Source organism: Chenopodium quinoa, unplaced genomic scaffold (assembly GCF_001683475.1).
Source record: "Chenopodium quinoa cultivar QQ74 unplaced genomic scaffold, ASM168347v1, whole genome shotgun sequence".
In the NCBI taxonomy this organism is placed as follows: domain Eukaryota; kingdom Viridiplantae; phylum Streptophyta; class Magnoliopsida; order Caryophyllales; family Amaranthaceae; genus Chenopodium; species Chenopodium quinoa.
In genome coordinates this window covers 3,467,738-3,484,682 of record NW_018744878.1, presented here as the reverse complement: position 1 = coordinate 3,484,682, position 16,945 = coordinate 3,467,738, and the positions used below count along the sequence as shown (strand labels likewise).

General features: G+C 34.0%; 2 protein-coding genes across 2 annotated transcripts; one reads left to right on the top strand and one right to left on the bottom strand.

Moving 5' to 3' along the window:
- The first annotated feature begins 2,553 nt into the window (after window positions 1–2,553).
- Window positions 2,554–8,179, top strand: LOC110705573 (carotenoid cleavage dioxygenase 8 homolog B, chloroplastic-like). The gene is made up of 7 exons (XM_021883462.1): window positions 2,554–3,146; window positions 3,904–4,192; window positions 4,600–5,057; window positions 5,725–5,918; window positions 6,275–6,464; window positions 7,053–7,155; window positions 7,534–8,179. The coding sequence occupies exons 1-7, from the start codon at window positions 2,802–2,804 to the stop codon at window positions 7,677–7,679; spliced, it is 1,725 nt and encodes a 574-aa protein (XP_021739154.1). The 5' UTR covers window positions 2,554–2,801; the 3' UTR covers window positions 7,680–8,179.
- A 510-nt stretch (window positions 8,180–8,689) lies between these two features.
- LOC110705572 (probable transcriptional regulatory protein At2g25830) lies at window positions 8,690–16,645 on the bottom strand. The gene is made up of 7 exons (XM_021883461.1): window positions 16,114–16,645; window positions 15,848–16,017; window positions 15,127–15,188; window positions 14,116–14,272; window positions 13,729–14,006; window positions 13,390–13,510; window positions 8,690–9,186 (listed from the first exon to the last, which is right to left on the bottom strand). Exons 1-7 carry the CDS (start codon window positions 16,208–16,210, stop codon window positions 9,094–9,096), a joined length of 978 nt encoding a protein of 325 aa, XP_021739153.1. The 5' UTR covers window positions 16,211–16,645; the 3' UTR covers window positions 8,690–9,093.
- Between the last annotated feature and the right edge of the window lie 300 nt (window positions 16,646–16,945).

The following is a 16,945-nucleotide window of genomic DNA, read 5'->3' as shown; positions in this document are numbered from 1 at the left end:
CCTCCCTCTCCACAAAATGTGGGTAGCCCAAGGGCCACACCCCTTTAGCCCACTCTCTATATTATAAAGAGAGTAAAACTCTCATTTCCCACCAATGTGGGACTTTGAGTTTTTTCACAAAATTCACACACTACACACTTGTTGTTCCAACATATGAGAAAATTGACATGAGTCAAAATAATAGTAGGTTTGATGAAAAACATTTTGACATCTTCACATGAAAATTGAACTAGGTGGCAAACATGTGGCCCAAGTTAAAACATTTTTAATCAATGTGTATTTAATTAGTAGTTATTAATCATACTATAGCTTATTATTATAGCAAATATAGGAAATTTTAAGGGGAACCCACTTTCCCAAAGGGGTATAAACTACAAATAAACTAAGAGGGAAATAAATTTAAAGAAATTAAAAGGGGGCCAATCAATAAAATAATTGAATAGTATATAGTATAATTAAAGGGTGTAATTATTTGGGGAACCACCATCTATCACAAATTTCACAATATTTCTCAATGTTGTGATGACCCAATGTTTTTATATATACAATATGGTTTTTATGTTATTTTTCATATTATTTGTGCTCTAACACCACTATGAACGGCTCCCAAGCTAAAAGTACATGACCACCGCCCTAATCAACGTCTCTAATTGCAAGAACTAACCCAACTACTCTTCAATTCTTACACATGTTTCCCTAATGTTTCCACATTATAGCTAAGCTAACCTTAGTGATTTAGGAGTTAGTTGATTATAGGTAACAAGTTTTGCTCATAATCATAAACAGGATGCGTGTGACAATTTAACATTTGACTTCTTGATATTCTCTACATTCACTTATAACAGGTCATACTTAACTTTGATTTTGTTTCTTTAGAAAGTTTAATTCTCGAATATAATTTAATATATTTGTATGGTTTAAAATATAGATACATGTATGTTTTGTTTTTATCTTTCATTCCTCATTAATTAATTTAGTGTACATGATGGGTTCATGTCTTTAGCTAGCTTCAAACTATTTCAATAGCCAGCTAGTTAAGTAATATAACTTGATTTTTAATAGTTTAGGTGTCCCTATTTATTTTATTTTTTTTAATTCACTTAGGTGTCCTTATTTTATAAAAATGGGTTGTCTTTGTAACAAGACAAGTACATATTGACATATTTAAATTTCAATTGCGGAGTATAATAATTATTAAAATAAATGCAACATACCCCAAATATAGTTATATGATCGATATGGGCCATATGTCAAAGCATATAATCGTGTATGAAATATCTTCTTTGACATTATTATCTTTAATTTCAATTATTTTTAAAAATTTAAATTATTAGTCTAATACATTACTTATAAATTAAAATAATCAAGAGCAAGTGCATGTGTAGAACTATGCTGAAATATGTTACTCTTTGTTTACTCACAAGTCAAAAGTTTTGTCAAACCTCTTACCTCTAACCTCTTACTTCTATTTACATGCTATAAACACTAGCTATAGATTACAATTTCCTCCAAAACCAAATACTGTTTTCCCCCCCTTTCTTATTATAATTTGATTTTTAATTCATACTAAATAATGTTCAATGTAAAATAACTAATGTTTTCTCTTATGTGTTTATAAATTTTCTTGTATAATACTTCGTATAGAATTAACTCGCGTATAGAATGGGTCAATAATAAATGTTAAAAATACGGTGTAAGTCCTAATTGTCGAAATTATATATAAAGGAACTAGGCATTTGTTATTATTAGTGTTAGTAGGTGTATTTTACACCTAAAATGGTATTAATTATATAATGCATGTCAAAATCACGCATCGATCAATGTTATTGATATTTATATCTATTTAATATTTCTAATTCTAGCTTCATATCCGACGCCTCCAAGGCATTCATTTGCTTTTTCCCTCAAAATATTAGCTAAATTATGAGCACTAAAATTATGAACATTGAGCCATTCTCAATTTTTGAAAACCAACCAATAAATATGAAAAAATGTATATTTAGAAGACATTAAAATTTTTATTTGACTATATTTTAATGTCTTATAATTAAATACACCAAATAAGCAATACTCTCTCGGTCCCTATATTAGATGCCTGTTTCTAGTATTTATTACTCACATAATAAAGAGAAGTAGGCATCTAATTAAGGGACGGAGGGAGTAAATTTCAATGTAAATCACATATATATTTGGTGTAGCTTAATGTCATAATGTGTTTAGGAGGTAAATCCGTTTAGTTCTTTGTATCATAAAATTGACACTTGTATACAATTTCAACCTCGAAGTTAGTTTTACTAAGTTATACTTGAAATTTCGAGCTCTAAAATTGAATTGAACTCAATTGTAAGTGATACAATTTGAAAAGTGCATCAGTAAACTCATACTCAACTCAGCTCATCTTTAAACCATTTAAAATAATATAGAGTAATAATAAAAAGAAAAAAAAAACAAAAACAATAACAACAACAACAACAAAAAGAAGAAAAAAAAAAATCAAACAATAATAAAATTAAACCTTGGCTTCTAGTTCTAGTGCAAAGCGCCGAAGAGAATTTCCCACTCGTCAAAGATGTCAACATAACATGATTCCCTAGTATGATTATTCCCCTCATTTCCCACCATCATAAGATCTCCCTTCTAAGATGCATATATATTGAAATAGTAACATTACACCTCTATAAATACTCCTAATATCAACCTCCTAATTACATAACTAATAACATCTCTTAATTACACACAACTTGCTTAGTCTCAAAAATCTCAAATACTATTATCTTTCTTTGATCACTTTATTAAAGATCATGTCTTCATCCCTTTCATTTCATGCACCAACTAATAATCATGGTTTTCCTAGCTCATCAATTGCATCAAAATCTTCTATAAAATGTGATTCAAATAATCGAAACTCATTGTCCTTTGGTACTAGCCAAAGTTTAAGCACTAGCAAAGGCGATAATAACATCAACTTGGTGGCCACTCATGTGGCCACTAGATTGCCTCCTGTTGTTGCTCCTGCTCCTCCTCCTCCACCTACGCCGAAAAAAGAAGAAACAAAGAGTGGTGGCAAACTAACTGCTTGGACAAGCATTAGACAAGAAAGATGGGAAGGAGAGCTTCTTGTTGAAGGTGAAATACCCTCATGGCTGGTATGTACATACTATTAATATAAGCTTAATTAAAACTTCTACATCATTTCTTATTTGAATTTATTAAGTGTTCATTTATATCATCATGATCATATGGACGACTATATTTAACACTATTGCATTGCAAAGTATAACTTGTATATGTACAAATGGCCAAATATTTATTATCATCATTTCAATATGCTAGGTTAACTTAAATCATTTTGACTTTTAAGCAATTTGCTTAACTTGTAGCTTAAGAGAAAATGATTGATAACCACATAGAAATTTAAGATTCCGTCTCAAAATCAATTGAATAGAATTGAAATCACTCATTTTAACTCATACTCTGTACTTTTTATATATACACCTTTCAATTGTTCTTTTATCGCTAAATATAACACTTTTTTTACACATACAACTATAAAAGTAGGGAAGGAAATTCCCACCACTTTAGGTTTACGAATGAAATGTCACTTTTTAAATATAGCCGTCAACCTAATCATTATGCCTGCTATTTAGATGAAAGTTGTTTATTAAATCCCATTGAAACAACCATAATTAAAGTTACATATACACTACATCTGTTTCATATTATTTACAACTTTGAGATATTATTTGTGAGATATAAAATATTTTAAAGTTGCAAATAATATGAAACGGAGGTAGTATATTTTAATTATACTCTTAATACATATTCAATTGCACCTTAATGAAAAATCATATATATGTACATATATCAAAAACCAATAATAATAATAATGCATGTTGAATGCAGCGTGGAACATATCTAAGGAATGGTCCTGGCTTATGGCATATGGGAGACCACCAATTCCGGCACCTCTTCGACGGCTATGCCACCCTTGTTAAGCTTCACTTTGAGAACGGAAGGCTGGTTGCTGGTCACCGGCAACTCGAATCAGAGGCATACAAGGCGGCAAGGAAGAACAATAAAATTTGTTATAGGGAATTTTCTGAAACTCCTAAACCTAATAATTTTCTTGCTTACATCGGTGAATTAGCCAATCTATTCACTGGTGCTTCACTTACTGATAATGCTAATACAGGTAAATTTTTTTATTAAATATAACCCCTCATAATTACATGTCCTCTTAATGGAAAACACTACATATTATACTTAAGTAAAGTCTACTTAATATTAATAACTAGTCATGTTCTTACTATATTAATATATGTATGCATCAATATGATTTACGTATTATATATATGGTGGTATGTTACTGATGATGACCTAAAATCAATTCTCATAAAATATTAATAGACTAATTTTTTTGATGCATTTAGTTATGTGATTTAGTAAAATTAATAAGAAATAAAGACGTAATAATGAATCGAAGCACATATAATTTACATCAGGTAAATATCACAAATAATTGACATACATAATGTGAGAATTACGAAATATATAATCATGTCGTAAAGTTTTCTTATATACATACATGTGTATTTGTAGGAGTGGTAAGACTCGGAGATGGACGAGTAGTTTGCCTAACAGAGACACAAAAAGGGTCAATAATAATTGACCCTAACACATTGGAAACGTTGGGGAAATTAGAGTTTAATGACCCCTTTCAAAGGCTACTTTTACATTCAGCTCATCCTATTGTAACAAAAGATGAGATGTTGACTTTGCTCCCAGATTTGGTCAACCCTGGTTATCTAGCGGTCAGGATGAAAGCAGGATCAAATGGACGGCGAGTGATTGGGAGAATCAATTGTCGCGGCGGGCCCACCCCGGGGTGGGTCCACTCTTTCCCGGTCACTGAAAATTACATAATTGTGCCGGAGATGCCCTTAAGATACTGTGTAAAGAACTTGTTAAGGGCTGAGCCTACCCCACTTTACAAGTTTGAGTGGCACCCTCAATCTAAAGCATTTGTGCATGTTATGTGTAGATTCAGCGGAAGCTTGGTATGTACTAACATAAACTACTCTCTTCTTATACTATTTCACGACCAATTTTGTATTTTTTTTAATTGCTAAGGAGGATCCTGATCAGACCTCAACTCTCATAGTTTTTTGGTTCAGTATTTACGGGCCAGATACTTGGGAGTAAGGGGGGTTAGGGATCATTTCTACCCCACATACCCTCACTTGATAGGATTTGAACCTCATACTTCTAAGATATGAAATAAAAGCCTTATCAGATCAAGTGAGCCAACATTTTGTTAGTATTTCACGACCAAATTGGCTTGTATAAGTTTATGTTTTCAAGCTAAAATATCTTATACGGCCATAAATAATACTCCATAGTAACATAAATCGTATAATACATTTTTAGAAAAAATTACAGCGGATGAAGTTTAACCTTCAAATTCACAATTGCATGGAGATCGATATATCAATATAACTAATTTTCACTTGTCTAAACCCTACAACTACACATAAAGCTACTATGTCTTTATAGCTCTCTATATTGTAAAATAACAATAATAAAATTAAAAAAACTTATTTTGTCTTTGCCTTTGCCTTTTTAGTTAATACTTCATTATATAGTTAATATATAATTAAACACTGAATGTCTAATGATCATAATTAGGAATAAACTCATTTTTAGTATTTTACATGATATTTGTAGGTGGCTACTGTCGAAGTGCCCTTGTTCTTGACATTTCATTTCATAAACGCATATGAAGAAACAGACGAAGAAGGCAATGTAACCGCAATCGTTGCAGACTGTTGTGAACACAATGCAGATACTTCTATCCTTGACAAGCTAAGGCTCAAGAATTTACGCTCATTCCTAGGTGAAGACGTACTTCCAAGTGCAAGGTATGTATATTACAACTATAAACGCACACAAATATTACATTGCATTGTAGTAATTGTAATATGAAGACTACAAATTACATTATATATAGTTTCATGTTTAAACACTTAACGACCTTATATATTCTTACCAACTTTAAGCGTTTGTAATAAATTTACTAATTAGCTTAGACTTCAAATTTGTTAGATTCATAAAAAATTTGTTAGATTCACAAAAAAAATCTAATATCAAATTTTTATACAAGTTGAATTTTTATTGTTTCTTAGATATTAAATATTAAACATGAGATGACTTATAATATGATATATAGAATATCGATCTTGTCATATAAATAAAATGATGATAATTACGGGTGCAGGGTTGGTCGTTTCACAATTCCAATGAATGGGATGCCATATGGGAAGCTAGAGGCAGCATTGGACCCAGAGGAGCATGGTCGAGGCATGGATATGTGTAGTATTAACCCTTCTTACTTGGGCAAAAAATATCGTTATGCTTATGCTTGTGGAGCTCGTCGCCCTTGTAACTTCCCCAACACTCTAACTAAGGTACCAAATCTACATATACTACATGCATTAATTATATGCAAGTATCAATTCGTGCACTACATGTACAATATGTGAGTTATATGGTGGCAAGAGCATACACTATCAAATATACGAAATGAAGTGTAATTATATTTAGCTAGATGAAGCCTAGTCACCAATTTATTATTTGACTATAGTGATTTAAATAATTGTTGGACCATGTATGACAAATTGTCAATCATGTCACTATTGATTTTCATCAATAATAAAACAAATTAATAAACCTAATTCAATAAAACACAATCAAATCTTATTAAGAAAAAGTGCTAATTTAATAAAACTTTTTGTTACTTTTATAATAAAATTAATAAATGACATGATATGACTTGCATATCACCATTTAATATTTGCAAGTGTAGTAAACGTAAGCCTAAAAATAATTTGTGTAGATATGGGTCGGCCGATCACAATTTATTTAATGGTTTTAATTAATTTGTTTATAAGTCAACGGATGAATTGTTTTTAGCTATTGTATTATGCTTCTAACTTTATTTCCATGTGTTAGTCACATTTTATATAGCCTAACGAATTCGATCTATAATGGTGCAGATTGATTTGGTTGAGAAGAAGGCAAAAAATTGGTATGAAGAGGGTGCTGTGCCTTCTGAACCTTACTTCGTGCCTCGCCCTGGGGCAACCAAAGAAGATGATGGTAATTTCTTTCATCCTTTCTATACAAAAAGACGAGTAAATATCAACTACGAAGTATTTTACATTTTAATTAGCTAGTAAAATTTTATTATTGGAACTCTAGAAGATAAGATTAAATTGTGTCACGTTACTATTTTTACGAGTTTGGGATCCTTATGAACCTAAAATGATGCATGATAACTGAAATTTCATAGTATCAGCCGAATCATTGTTTATATTTTCTGATAAATAAAACTTATATTTGAAACGTATAGCTTTATATATATACCCATCCAAATGACTTTACGAGTGATTTTGTATAATAATGTAGTAAGCCTTTAAAGTTTATTAATTAAACTTGAAATTCAGCATAAATTGATAATATGGGTGAATTTTTTAGGAGTGGTGATATCAGTGGTTAGTGGAAAAAATGGAGAAGGATATGCATTGGTTCTAGATGGCTCGACCTTTGAAGAGATTGCACGAGCCAAATTTCCTTATGGTCTTCCTTATGGTTTGCATGGATGTTGGATTCCTATGGATTAGTTTTCCTTTTGAACATATTCTAGATGGCTAGCTACAAGCCACGTACTCGCCTCGAAGCTTAGGAACAACAACAACAACAAAGACTGTATGTTATGGTAAGAGCTTGAACCTATCACCACAACAAATATCCCTCCAATATAATTCTATCATTTGCCTCGCGCTAGGAGGCCAATCAACGATATGGAGTTCGTTGCACCTTATAATTATCTCTAATGTCACTTTGTGGAATTGAAGTTAGCCTTCAACTATATACATGTTTGTACAATAACGTACATATGTTTACATGTAAATAAGTTATATAGTGTATGGTATAGTGTAATACCAGCAAAAAAAAAATTATGTACGAAGTATAAGGTAGTAGCTTTATGCATATAGTTTATCCTTCTGTATGTTACTTTGGTACTTAATCTATAATTTTGTGCTTACACTTCATAGGTTTTTGGGGTATGTTTTAATCTAAATACCTGTTAAGTATATATAGACTGCCTCCTGTATTTGTATCTGTTGAGTTTTCATATGAACTTATGTTGTTTATTATCAAATATAAAAGAGCCAATTAGAGTGATATCTATTTGATTTTGAGCCCCAAAATCATGATTGAATATTTAAATCCCTTCTTCCTCCACGGTGGTGTGCTATATGTAAAGCCGTGTGATGAATCAGGTCAACATAGTTCTACCCATCCTCAAGGAGTCAAGGAGCGTCTTCATTTTAAGCACATGAGCAAAGATACAACCTTGGTTATACCATGTACAAAATACTAGTAGTACATACAAAATTACCGTCCTCAGGATGAACTTATCAGTGAGTGATGATCAATATCAAGAGACGAGTGTTATTACAGACTGCCAGCCCTTAAAAATGGCGTTTTCCCATTCAGTGCTTTGAATATCAGTGACAGAACTGGTTTATACTTGTATTGTATATACATTCTCAGACCTAAGTTCTAGGTAATAATACCCTTTATAAAGTTGTGAAATGCTAAACACCACCCATCACCATACATTTGATAAAGGAAACAAATCTTTTTGATTATCATCAAAAAATGTACGAGGAGTATTCAATATATCAACGAATGTATTCAAAATGTTTCCTGTCTATCTTTCAAAAAAAAAAAATTGTTTCCTGACTACTATACAAAATTGAGTAGTTCAAAATTGTGGGATTAATACATTGGCATTTTGCCAAAAACAAAGAGGGGTTAATTCCTCAAATCCTATCTTTCTTGAATCAGGAATGTAAAAGCCATAGATGGCAAAGTTTGGCAACCAATATATGTCAACTCCGCAGACGAAACGAGTGTATCAAGGAGGCTACTTCTCCAGCCAATAGTTTATTTGCGAGAAATGATTATTTTCTCTGGTAACTCGATGATGGATCGTCTAATTAATGACTTCAGAGAGAATCTTGATCCTTATTTCTGGTCGGTATATACAGCATCAACGTCATCAAGTTCGAGCAATTTAGACATCAGCTCCTTGTTCAATTCCATAGCTTCATCATCTGCCTGCTCACAGAAACATACATATGAGATAAGGGGTTACCGAAAATTGCTTCCTGAATATGACAAGATATCATGATTGAAAATCTCACTACATTCACTCATTTTCTACTTCGGGCCATCACAAGAAGAGTAAAAGAATGAGAGAAACAATCATGCTTACAGAGCAGAATGAGGAAGTGCCTTTCTGATCATACTGTGATAAAGTTGACTTCACCCATATGAAAGCATCTAATTTACTGAGGAATTCTTACTTCTTAGGTATGTGCTATCATCGGCTTAATGATGATAATAGTAAAAAGCAATGAAGATGTTGGTGAGAGAGAACTTTGTTAGCACAGAGTCTTAGACTCAAGTTCACATGAAACTTCAGAAAGATTGAGCTCCCTGAACCAGCTTTCAGCCTTTCAATACTCTAGAAATAGCTATAAGAGATTGTATACTTTGTATATATCCTAATGATTCAACCCCAGAATAATTAGAAAATTATCTAAATGATCCTTATCGTTTTCTGTGGCAGACATCAGTGCTTGCAGCTGAAATCTTCCATTGAAAAGTACAACTCGTCAATAAATTTCAATACTATAGTAAATTACTCTGTATTAATTGCCAAAATTGTACAGAGAAACTATAGGTGAAAAGAGACACCTAGGATAAACTATGCTCCTCCAAATTAGTTTACTTTCCAATTCCAGCACCATATGAATTGGAGACATACATCACTAGCTCCCTTTCAAATTCTTCTTACCAATTATCCATAGACTAATAGGCATAAACTTAGGCATTACTTGGATACATTGTACGTAACCATCTTCACAATGGGTGATTCCACTGAAAGCATCACTTCAGTTGGCCTCCAGCATATGCAGTCTGTTACGCAACAAGTTTCTTATAACAAAAATATCTACCTTCAATTACAGACATCTTAAGTGTTACAGTCTTTTCAGCGTGAACAGCCTTATTTGTCCAAGATACACTACATTATTAACATAAGAGAACAGAGCCAACTGGCCAAATATTCTTAGTGAATTAGTGAAGACAGTTCTGGACAAGTGAGAAAGAATAGTGTGAAGCAATGTATAAAAAAGCTAAGGCGCACTAAAGCGAGAGGGTTCTGCTGCGCGAGGCGCTTCTCTTTGAAGTGAGGCGCACTATATGGGCAGTTACAAAATTTTGGCTGAAGTGCGCCTTGGGTGCGCCTAACCAAAAACGCCTTGCCAGACCAAAATAAGTGCTCACCCTGATCGCCTTGAGCCTTAGGCGCGCTTTTTCAAACACTGGTACTGTGAAGATTAATATTCCAGTACACAACTAAAAATAACTAAACATAGAGTTTTTCTGGTCACATCCCAATTTGTAGAGTGATAATATCAAAAAGGAGCCTGTCTTCCTAAAGGTCCTCGTTAGGTTCATTTTCTTCCAATTCTATAAGCCTTGATTGCAAAACTAGGATAGCATTTCCAAGGTCGAAACAGTTGCTCCGACAGGCTTGACTACTTAGACTTATAGTCCTTATACTCCTATTGACCTCGCCAGACCCTCATTATTCTTAAATGGGATTATGTCATAAGTAATTAATAAATGATTAGATAAATAAGAAAGGTTGGAGATGAAAGATTAACAAAGAAGGCAGGTGCCCACACTGAATTGAAAAGGTTTCCCTTCAGGATAATGGGGGGAACAACAGATGCCTCCTCTGCTTCACAGACAACCACAAAAGGAGAATTCTTAGATCACAGTGTCATGGATTGGGTCGAGCCTACACAACAGCCCATAACACAACAGCCCATAAGGGTATATGAGAGAAGGCGCAGAATCAAGGCACAAGATCAGCAGCAACAGCAGGGTACTCCAGAACAGGACAAAACAAATTAATACTCCACTATAGAATGTGGCGAAAGGACTGCTGCAGTGAAGGCCTCCCTTGTGGCAGAACAGGACAAAGTTTTTTAATGCTAGGGTTGGATTGCTGGCATTAGGAGCTTGGTATATATAGTGAAGTAATGAAACAGTAGAGGCATGTTGAGAGAAGTATTGTAGTGAGTAGAATTTCAGTAGTAGTAGAGTAGTGCCTTTTTGTAGCCGTTAACATCCAAGTAAATCAAGTTCCAAGCTTTCCTCTTAACAAGACTCTATTTTTATTACTATTACATTACTGTTACAACATTTGAGAGTAGCCAGTACATTGCACACAGCTTCCAATTAGTTAAATTAGGGAAGGTATAAATAGCAGGGTCCTACTCATATGTAGCACATTCATCCCAACCCCTAGCCAAACAATACAATATAAAGGCCTCCTTCCCTGCTTGCAAATGTTAGAACCACAGCAAACAAAGAAATGGGTTATTCTGCTTCTTACCAACCAATTCTAACCAACTTGAAGGCCACCTTTCCTTTCCTGCCATTTACAAGGTTGTCCAGGCCACTTCCTTATCAATAGAACAGACCTTTAACACACACATAGCCATTGGACTACATTAATTTACCATTGGCATGCATATACCTGATGCAGTCTAGTGGGGGGCAGAAAATAATCTGTCTTTGGCTAGCAGCCAATATGGAGTTCTTGAATTATGCCATATCTAAAAGCATGAGAGTTAATGTCCCTTTCATTTCTAATCATCACAAAGGAGCTGCCTGAATCTTATATATTAATAGGTCCAAATACACAAGTCACGGCTGATAAGAGAGGTTCTTTAATCACCTACATTCATTGGCTTATCAAAGCTCCTAAAAGTGCTTCAAACAGTAAGATTTAGTGAGCAGAAGTCAACACACAAGAAGAAAGGAGTCCCTAAAAATTACACACTTTTGCAATGACACTTTCTTTTGATACATCTATGTGAAGCATTCTAATCCCACACTCTAGTTAACAATGCATATCATATAGATACAGATCTAGAGTACTGAGGCTACACCCTCAAATGATTCAGGATTATATCATGGCTAAGTCAATTTTTCCAGGGGCTGATGAGTAAAAAATTGCATTTTCCACACCAATATTTCTATTTACAGCAAAACAGCATTAAGATTTGGAAAACTGGCATCCTTACAAATATTCCTAATCAGAAATCAGAGCAGAGTAACGAACAGTGTAAGAAGCACCTCAATCCAACACCATATCTAAGCAGATGGGTGGATCATGGTAATTATTTATACGCGTAGATACAGATCCATAGTCTTGTGTAATAGACTGAATACTGTTAAATTACTCAAACAAAATAACAGGAAAATATAGAGAAAAAGATTGATTCTTTGATTAAAAAAAAAAAGATTGACTTTTACAAACTACAATAGCAACTTTAGGTTGCAAATCTCCAAGGTAGCTTGAGGTTACTACTCTCCTAATAATGACTTGAGCTCACAACTCTCAAAAGTCAAAATGATTCATTCCAAATTCTGCCTGTCTTTTCCTTTCCCCTCTCTTTGTATTTATACTAGGCTAAAGACTATTAATCTAACAATACTAGACTACCCATATTGCTCCTCCTTAGGCTAGTTTATTGAAGCAACACCCTCAAACAATTCTGTGTGGACAGTCTTCAATGCAAGTTGTGCATGATTGGCTAATCGATTTTGTACAAGGGATGTGTGAAGAAATAAACCAAGTGTTTACCATAATCTTGGGCCTTAACCATAAGTGAGTGATAGAGTATATAACAGAAACCAAGTGTTTACCATAATCTTGGGCCTCAACACAATTTCTAATTTCAACAAAACAAATTTGAGATAAGTGATAGAGTATAGAACATAATCTTGAGCCTCAACCATTAGCTTACTGGTGGTCCTAAATGGATCGCAAGAATGGTTATTGGTGGTCACTGGACAGCAAATTTATTGCATTTACAGAAGTTGATTCTTCTGAGATTCCGCCATTTAGAATTATGCACCAAGGTAAGTAAAAGTTTATTTGGTCTATTAACATAGTATCAAGAGCCAGCGTGAGTGCGTGACACAAAGGTCACGGGTTTGAATCTCATCCACCCCTCCTTTCAAAGTGGAATATTTTGTACAAGGTATGCGGAGGGTTCACATGTGAGGGGGCGTGATCAAGTATATAACATAATCCTGGGCCTCAACCTTCAGCTTAACCTTTTGGTTGATTTGGCCCTTTACCAATAAGAATCACAATCATAAGATCACGGAGACTTAATTTAACAAAAAAATGCTATTAAAATGGCATTAACTTACTATAAACTAATATCGTACCTCAATAGGGGAAACTGGAAGTAGCTCGTATCCATTATCGGGCTCGAAACTTATTCCTTCATCACGGAGCTTTAAGAGTATAGAAGAGTAATTTCCCGCTGAACATACAATTTTATAGTACCTGCTCTTGGGAAGAAAATTAAAGAACAGGAACTCAGAAGAGCGGAAATAGCAAACTGTGAGGAGGCATAAGGAAATAGCACAAATTGCACATCCAAAATGCACCAAACTAGTTCCCTGCTTAGAATGAATCGAAAACATTATAATACAAGGAATTTCACAAGACAAATTTAACTTTCTAATAACAAACAATCCATAGAGAAATAATTTTTACACTACCTCTCTGCCTGATCTTCTTCTGAGTCGTCTTCATTGTCTGGAGGTTCAATCACATCCTCAGCACCAGCATCCAAGGCAATTCCGAGAAGCTGGTCTTTGTCAGCATCACTAATTTTCACATTTACAACACGAGCACGTTTGAACCTAAATACGACAGAACCAGAATCAGCCATCTTGCCACCACAGTCCCTCACCACCTCCCTAACAGCAGCCACTGATCTGTTTACCTTGTCAGTTGAAACCTCGACAACAAAGCCAACCCCACCATATCCGTACACCTGATATAAGTGGATCAATTAAAGTTCAGCAACAAGTTCAATGATAACCAAAATGTAAAAGGAGAATTTGAACAAACGCATTTTCAGATATAAGCATATGAACCAAAACCTCATAGACTTTCTCAATAAAGGCCTCCTGTCCCTTCTCAGAAGCTTTCTTAATGTTGCGCTCAACAATCTCCTTTGGGACATCAAGCTCCTTGGCCTTTTCAAACACAGCAGCCAAAGCTGTATTGGATGCAGGATTTGGAACTCCTTTCTTCACACTACAAAATTTGTCAACTTATTACAATTACTCTTTCACAATATGCTATATGCCGCTAACAGAAAACATTAAAGACAGAATGGAAATAAAAGACTTCATAATCAAGACATGGAAAAAGGTGACATTACAAAAGCATGCATCATTTTAGAGCAAATAGTTTATCGTCCCAAAATAAGCTAGCTTCACACTCACTAAGGCTATGTTTAGTTCACCTGATTTCATTACCTTATACTTATTTCATATAACATCATAGGGGAAAAAAAAAGTTCAGATCCAACCTTAAAATTTTATTTGCGGTTTTTATCGTTGAATATCTTTAGTTTCGTACAAGAACAATTATGAAATTCCATATTTGGAAAATACACATTAATACAAATCTAATAAGACCTCATTTGATGTACTTTTTCCTAATGGTTTAGTGTACATACCAAGTCAAAGTTTAGTCAAATCATATTAACGTCAAACTTTTAAATAAATCGGATGTACAATAAAATATTGTACATCCGTTATAAAGTTATCCTAAAATGAGCATAAGTTACCCTAATATGAATAAAAGTTACCCTAACATAAATAAAAGTTACAAAATATTTATGCTTTATTGATAAAAGTTACCCAAAAAATTGTAAAAGTGACCCTAAATTTAATAAACATGACCCTGATGTACAGTAAATTACTGTACACCAGATGTATACAAAAACTATTCATTAAACAAATTCATTTAGATCAAATCAGACGAGCAATTATAAGGTGAACTAGACATAGGCTAAGTGATACCTATTCACTTGACAAAAGTGATCAAGATACCTTCTTATTACAGCTACCAATAAACATGGGTGAGGATTGTGGATCACTTACGCAGATACAACTTCTTTGCCGATCTTTGCATACAGCTTTGCCTTCTTTAGATCTTGAGCACCCTGCAAAACATCCACTACTACACTTAAGAAGAATAGAAGATAACAGAATAATACTTTTCAAGCTCCAGCCACACTAAGGATGTTAACAAAGTAGAATTTTCTTTACAAACCAACAATTAAAGATCCCGTGGGGTTAATTTAGTCAGTGAATTTGAATCAACGCTCTAATTCAGTGAAAATGAATGCATAATCCAAAGCTAATAAACCAAAATGGTTCCAAATTTGATCTAGTTAAACCTAACAATCTAACATTTAAGTGAAAAAACCATGATGTTTCCACCTCATACCCATCTTATTTTACTTATCTATTTCTTCTTAAATCCATAAGAGTACCATAGCCCAAATCAATTCATAAACTAATTCAAATATTAGAAGCCTATTAAACTCCATGGCTTTGGAATGTAATGGAATCTCAGACCCAGATCTCTGCCAAGCATTTCATCGAACAACTGGTGTGCAACCACATCAAAGTCTAAACGCAACACCATATGTCAATCAAATAAGCACATTGATAAGAAATTCACATAACCATGTACTAAAATGCAAAACCCAAGTAAGATTTTGATCATATTTCAACAAAAAACACAAACTCACAATAATCAACCATAAAAAATCAAAATTGAGTAATTGCAACTACTAAAGATTAGCAAAGTAAATACCTTTCTAGTAGCAATTTTGGACGAGCGTCTACCCATGCAAAGAGGAGAAGATGTCCAAATCGTTCTGACAGAAGCACTAGGATAATCACATTGACGAGATAAATCGTGGGGTAGTAATTGTGAACCCCGTAAACTTGATGATGAAAAAGTTCTCCATATCTTGCAATTCCCTGAAATTTTTGAAGAGAGAGAAAACAAGATTAATCAATCGAGTTTTAGAAGGGTTAAATCATAGCAATTAGAGAGACGCAAGATGAGAGACATACAGTGGAGAGAAGAGGAGGAGAGAGAATGGGATTTTAATGGAGAAATTCTTTGAAGAACAGCGCCAAATGCTCGAATTGAAGAAGATGAAGTGCTCATTTGAACGGGTTGAGTTGCTTGCTGGTTTCCGACGCTTTGTTTCTGCAAATTTGTCTCTATTTCTACTGCTGCACTCTGCCGGAAGAAGATGAAGTGCTCGTTTAAATTGTCACTCTGTAGTTTTACACGAAGGTACTCCTAAAATCCTAATCCAGTTTGTTTGTTTAGAGGGATAGAGTCCTAGTCTCCTACTCCTACTCCTACTCTGTGAGTCTGTGACAAATAAAAGTATAAAACCGCTACTGCCGGTCCGGCCCACAGGCAGCATGGGGCATGGGCATGGCACAAGCCCGCTAGCGGCACGACACGAGGGGTGGGCCGTGAGCGGTAGGGTGTGCCGTGAACAAAAAATGAAAAATCAGCATGAACCCCAAATTCCCCGATGGCCAATCTAGAAATATAATTAAGTGGGGTCAAAATATATTTGTTGGAATTCTTTAGGATCAAATCATCAATTTTTTATAGAAAATATGACAAATTCCAAAATTTTACACACACTAGAAAATTTCTATTTAGCAAATTCAAGTGTGGTCAAAGGACCACTTAACACAATGTGGCTCCGCCACTGACAACCCGCGGGCGGCACGAACTTTTAGCACGCCAGCACGACCTATAATAACAAAAAGAAATATAATAAATTAATTATTAAATAAAAAATATAATAATAAAAAGAACCACATAATATAAAGAATTATAAATAATAAAAATATTAAAATTATTTAATTAATAATAAAA

Excerpts from the sequence above, each read along its gene's own strand:
- LOC110705573 (XM_021883462.1), top strand. The coding sequence starts at position 2,802 with ATGTCTTCATCCCTTTCATTTCATGCACCAACTAATAATCATGGTTTT. Across the intron at positions 4,193-4,599 it reads TACTGATAATGCTAATACAG|GAGTGGTAAGACTCGGAGAT; the intron begins GTAAATTTTTTT and ends GTGTATTTGTAG. Across the intron at positions 5,919-6,274 it reads GACGTACTTCCAAGTGCAAG|GGTTGGTCGTTTCACAATTC; the intron begins GTATGTATATTA and ends TTACGGGTGCAG.
- LOC110705572 (XM_021883461.1), bottom strand. The coding sequence starts at position 16,210 with ATGAGCACTTCATCTTCTTCAATTCGAGCATTTGGCGCTGTTCTTCAA. Across the intron at positions 15,189-15,847 it reads CCAAAATTGCTACTAGAAAG|GGTGCTCAAGATCTAAAGAA; the intron begins GTATTTACTTTG and ends GATGTTTTGCAG. Across the intron at positions 13,511-13,728 it reads GAAGAAGATCAGGCAGAGAG|GTACTATAAAATTGTATGTT; the intron begins GTAGTGTAAAAA and ends TCCCAAGAGCAG.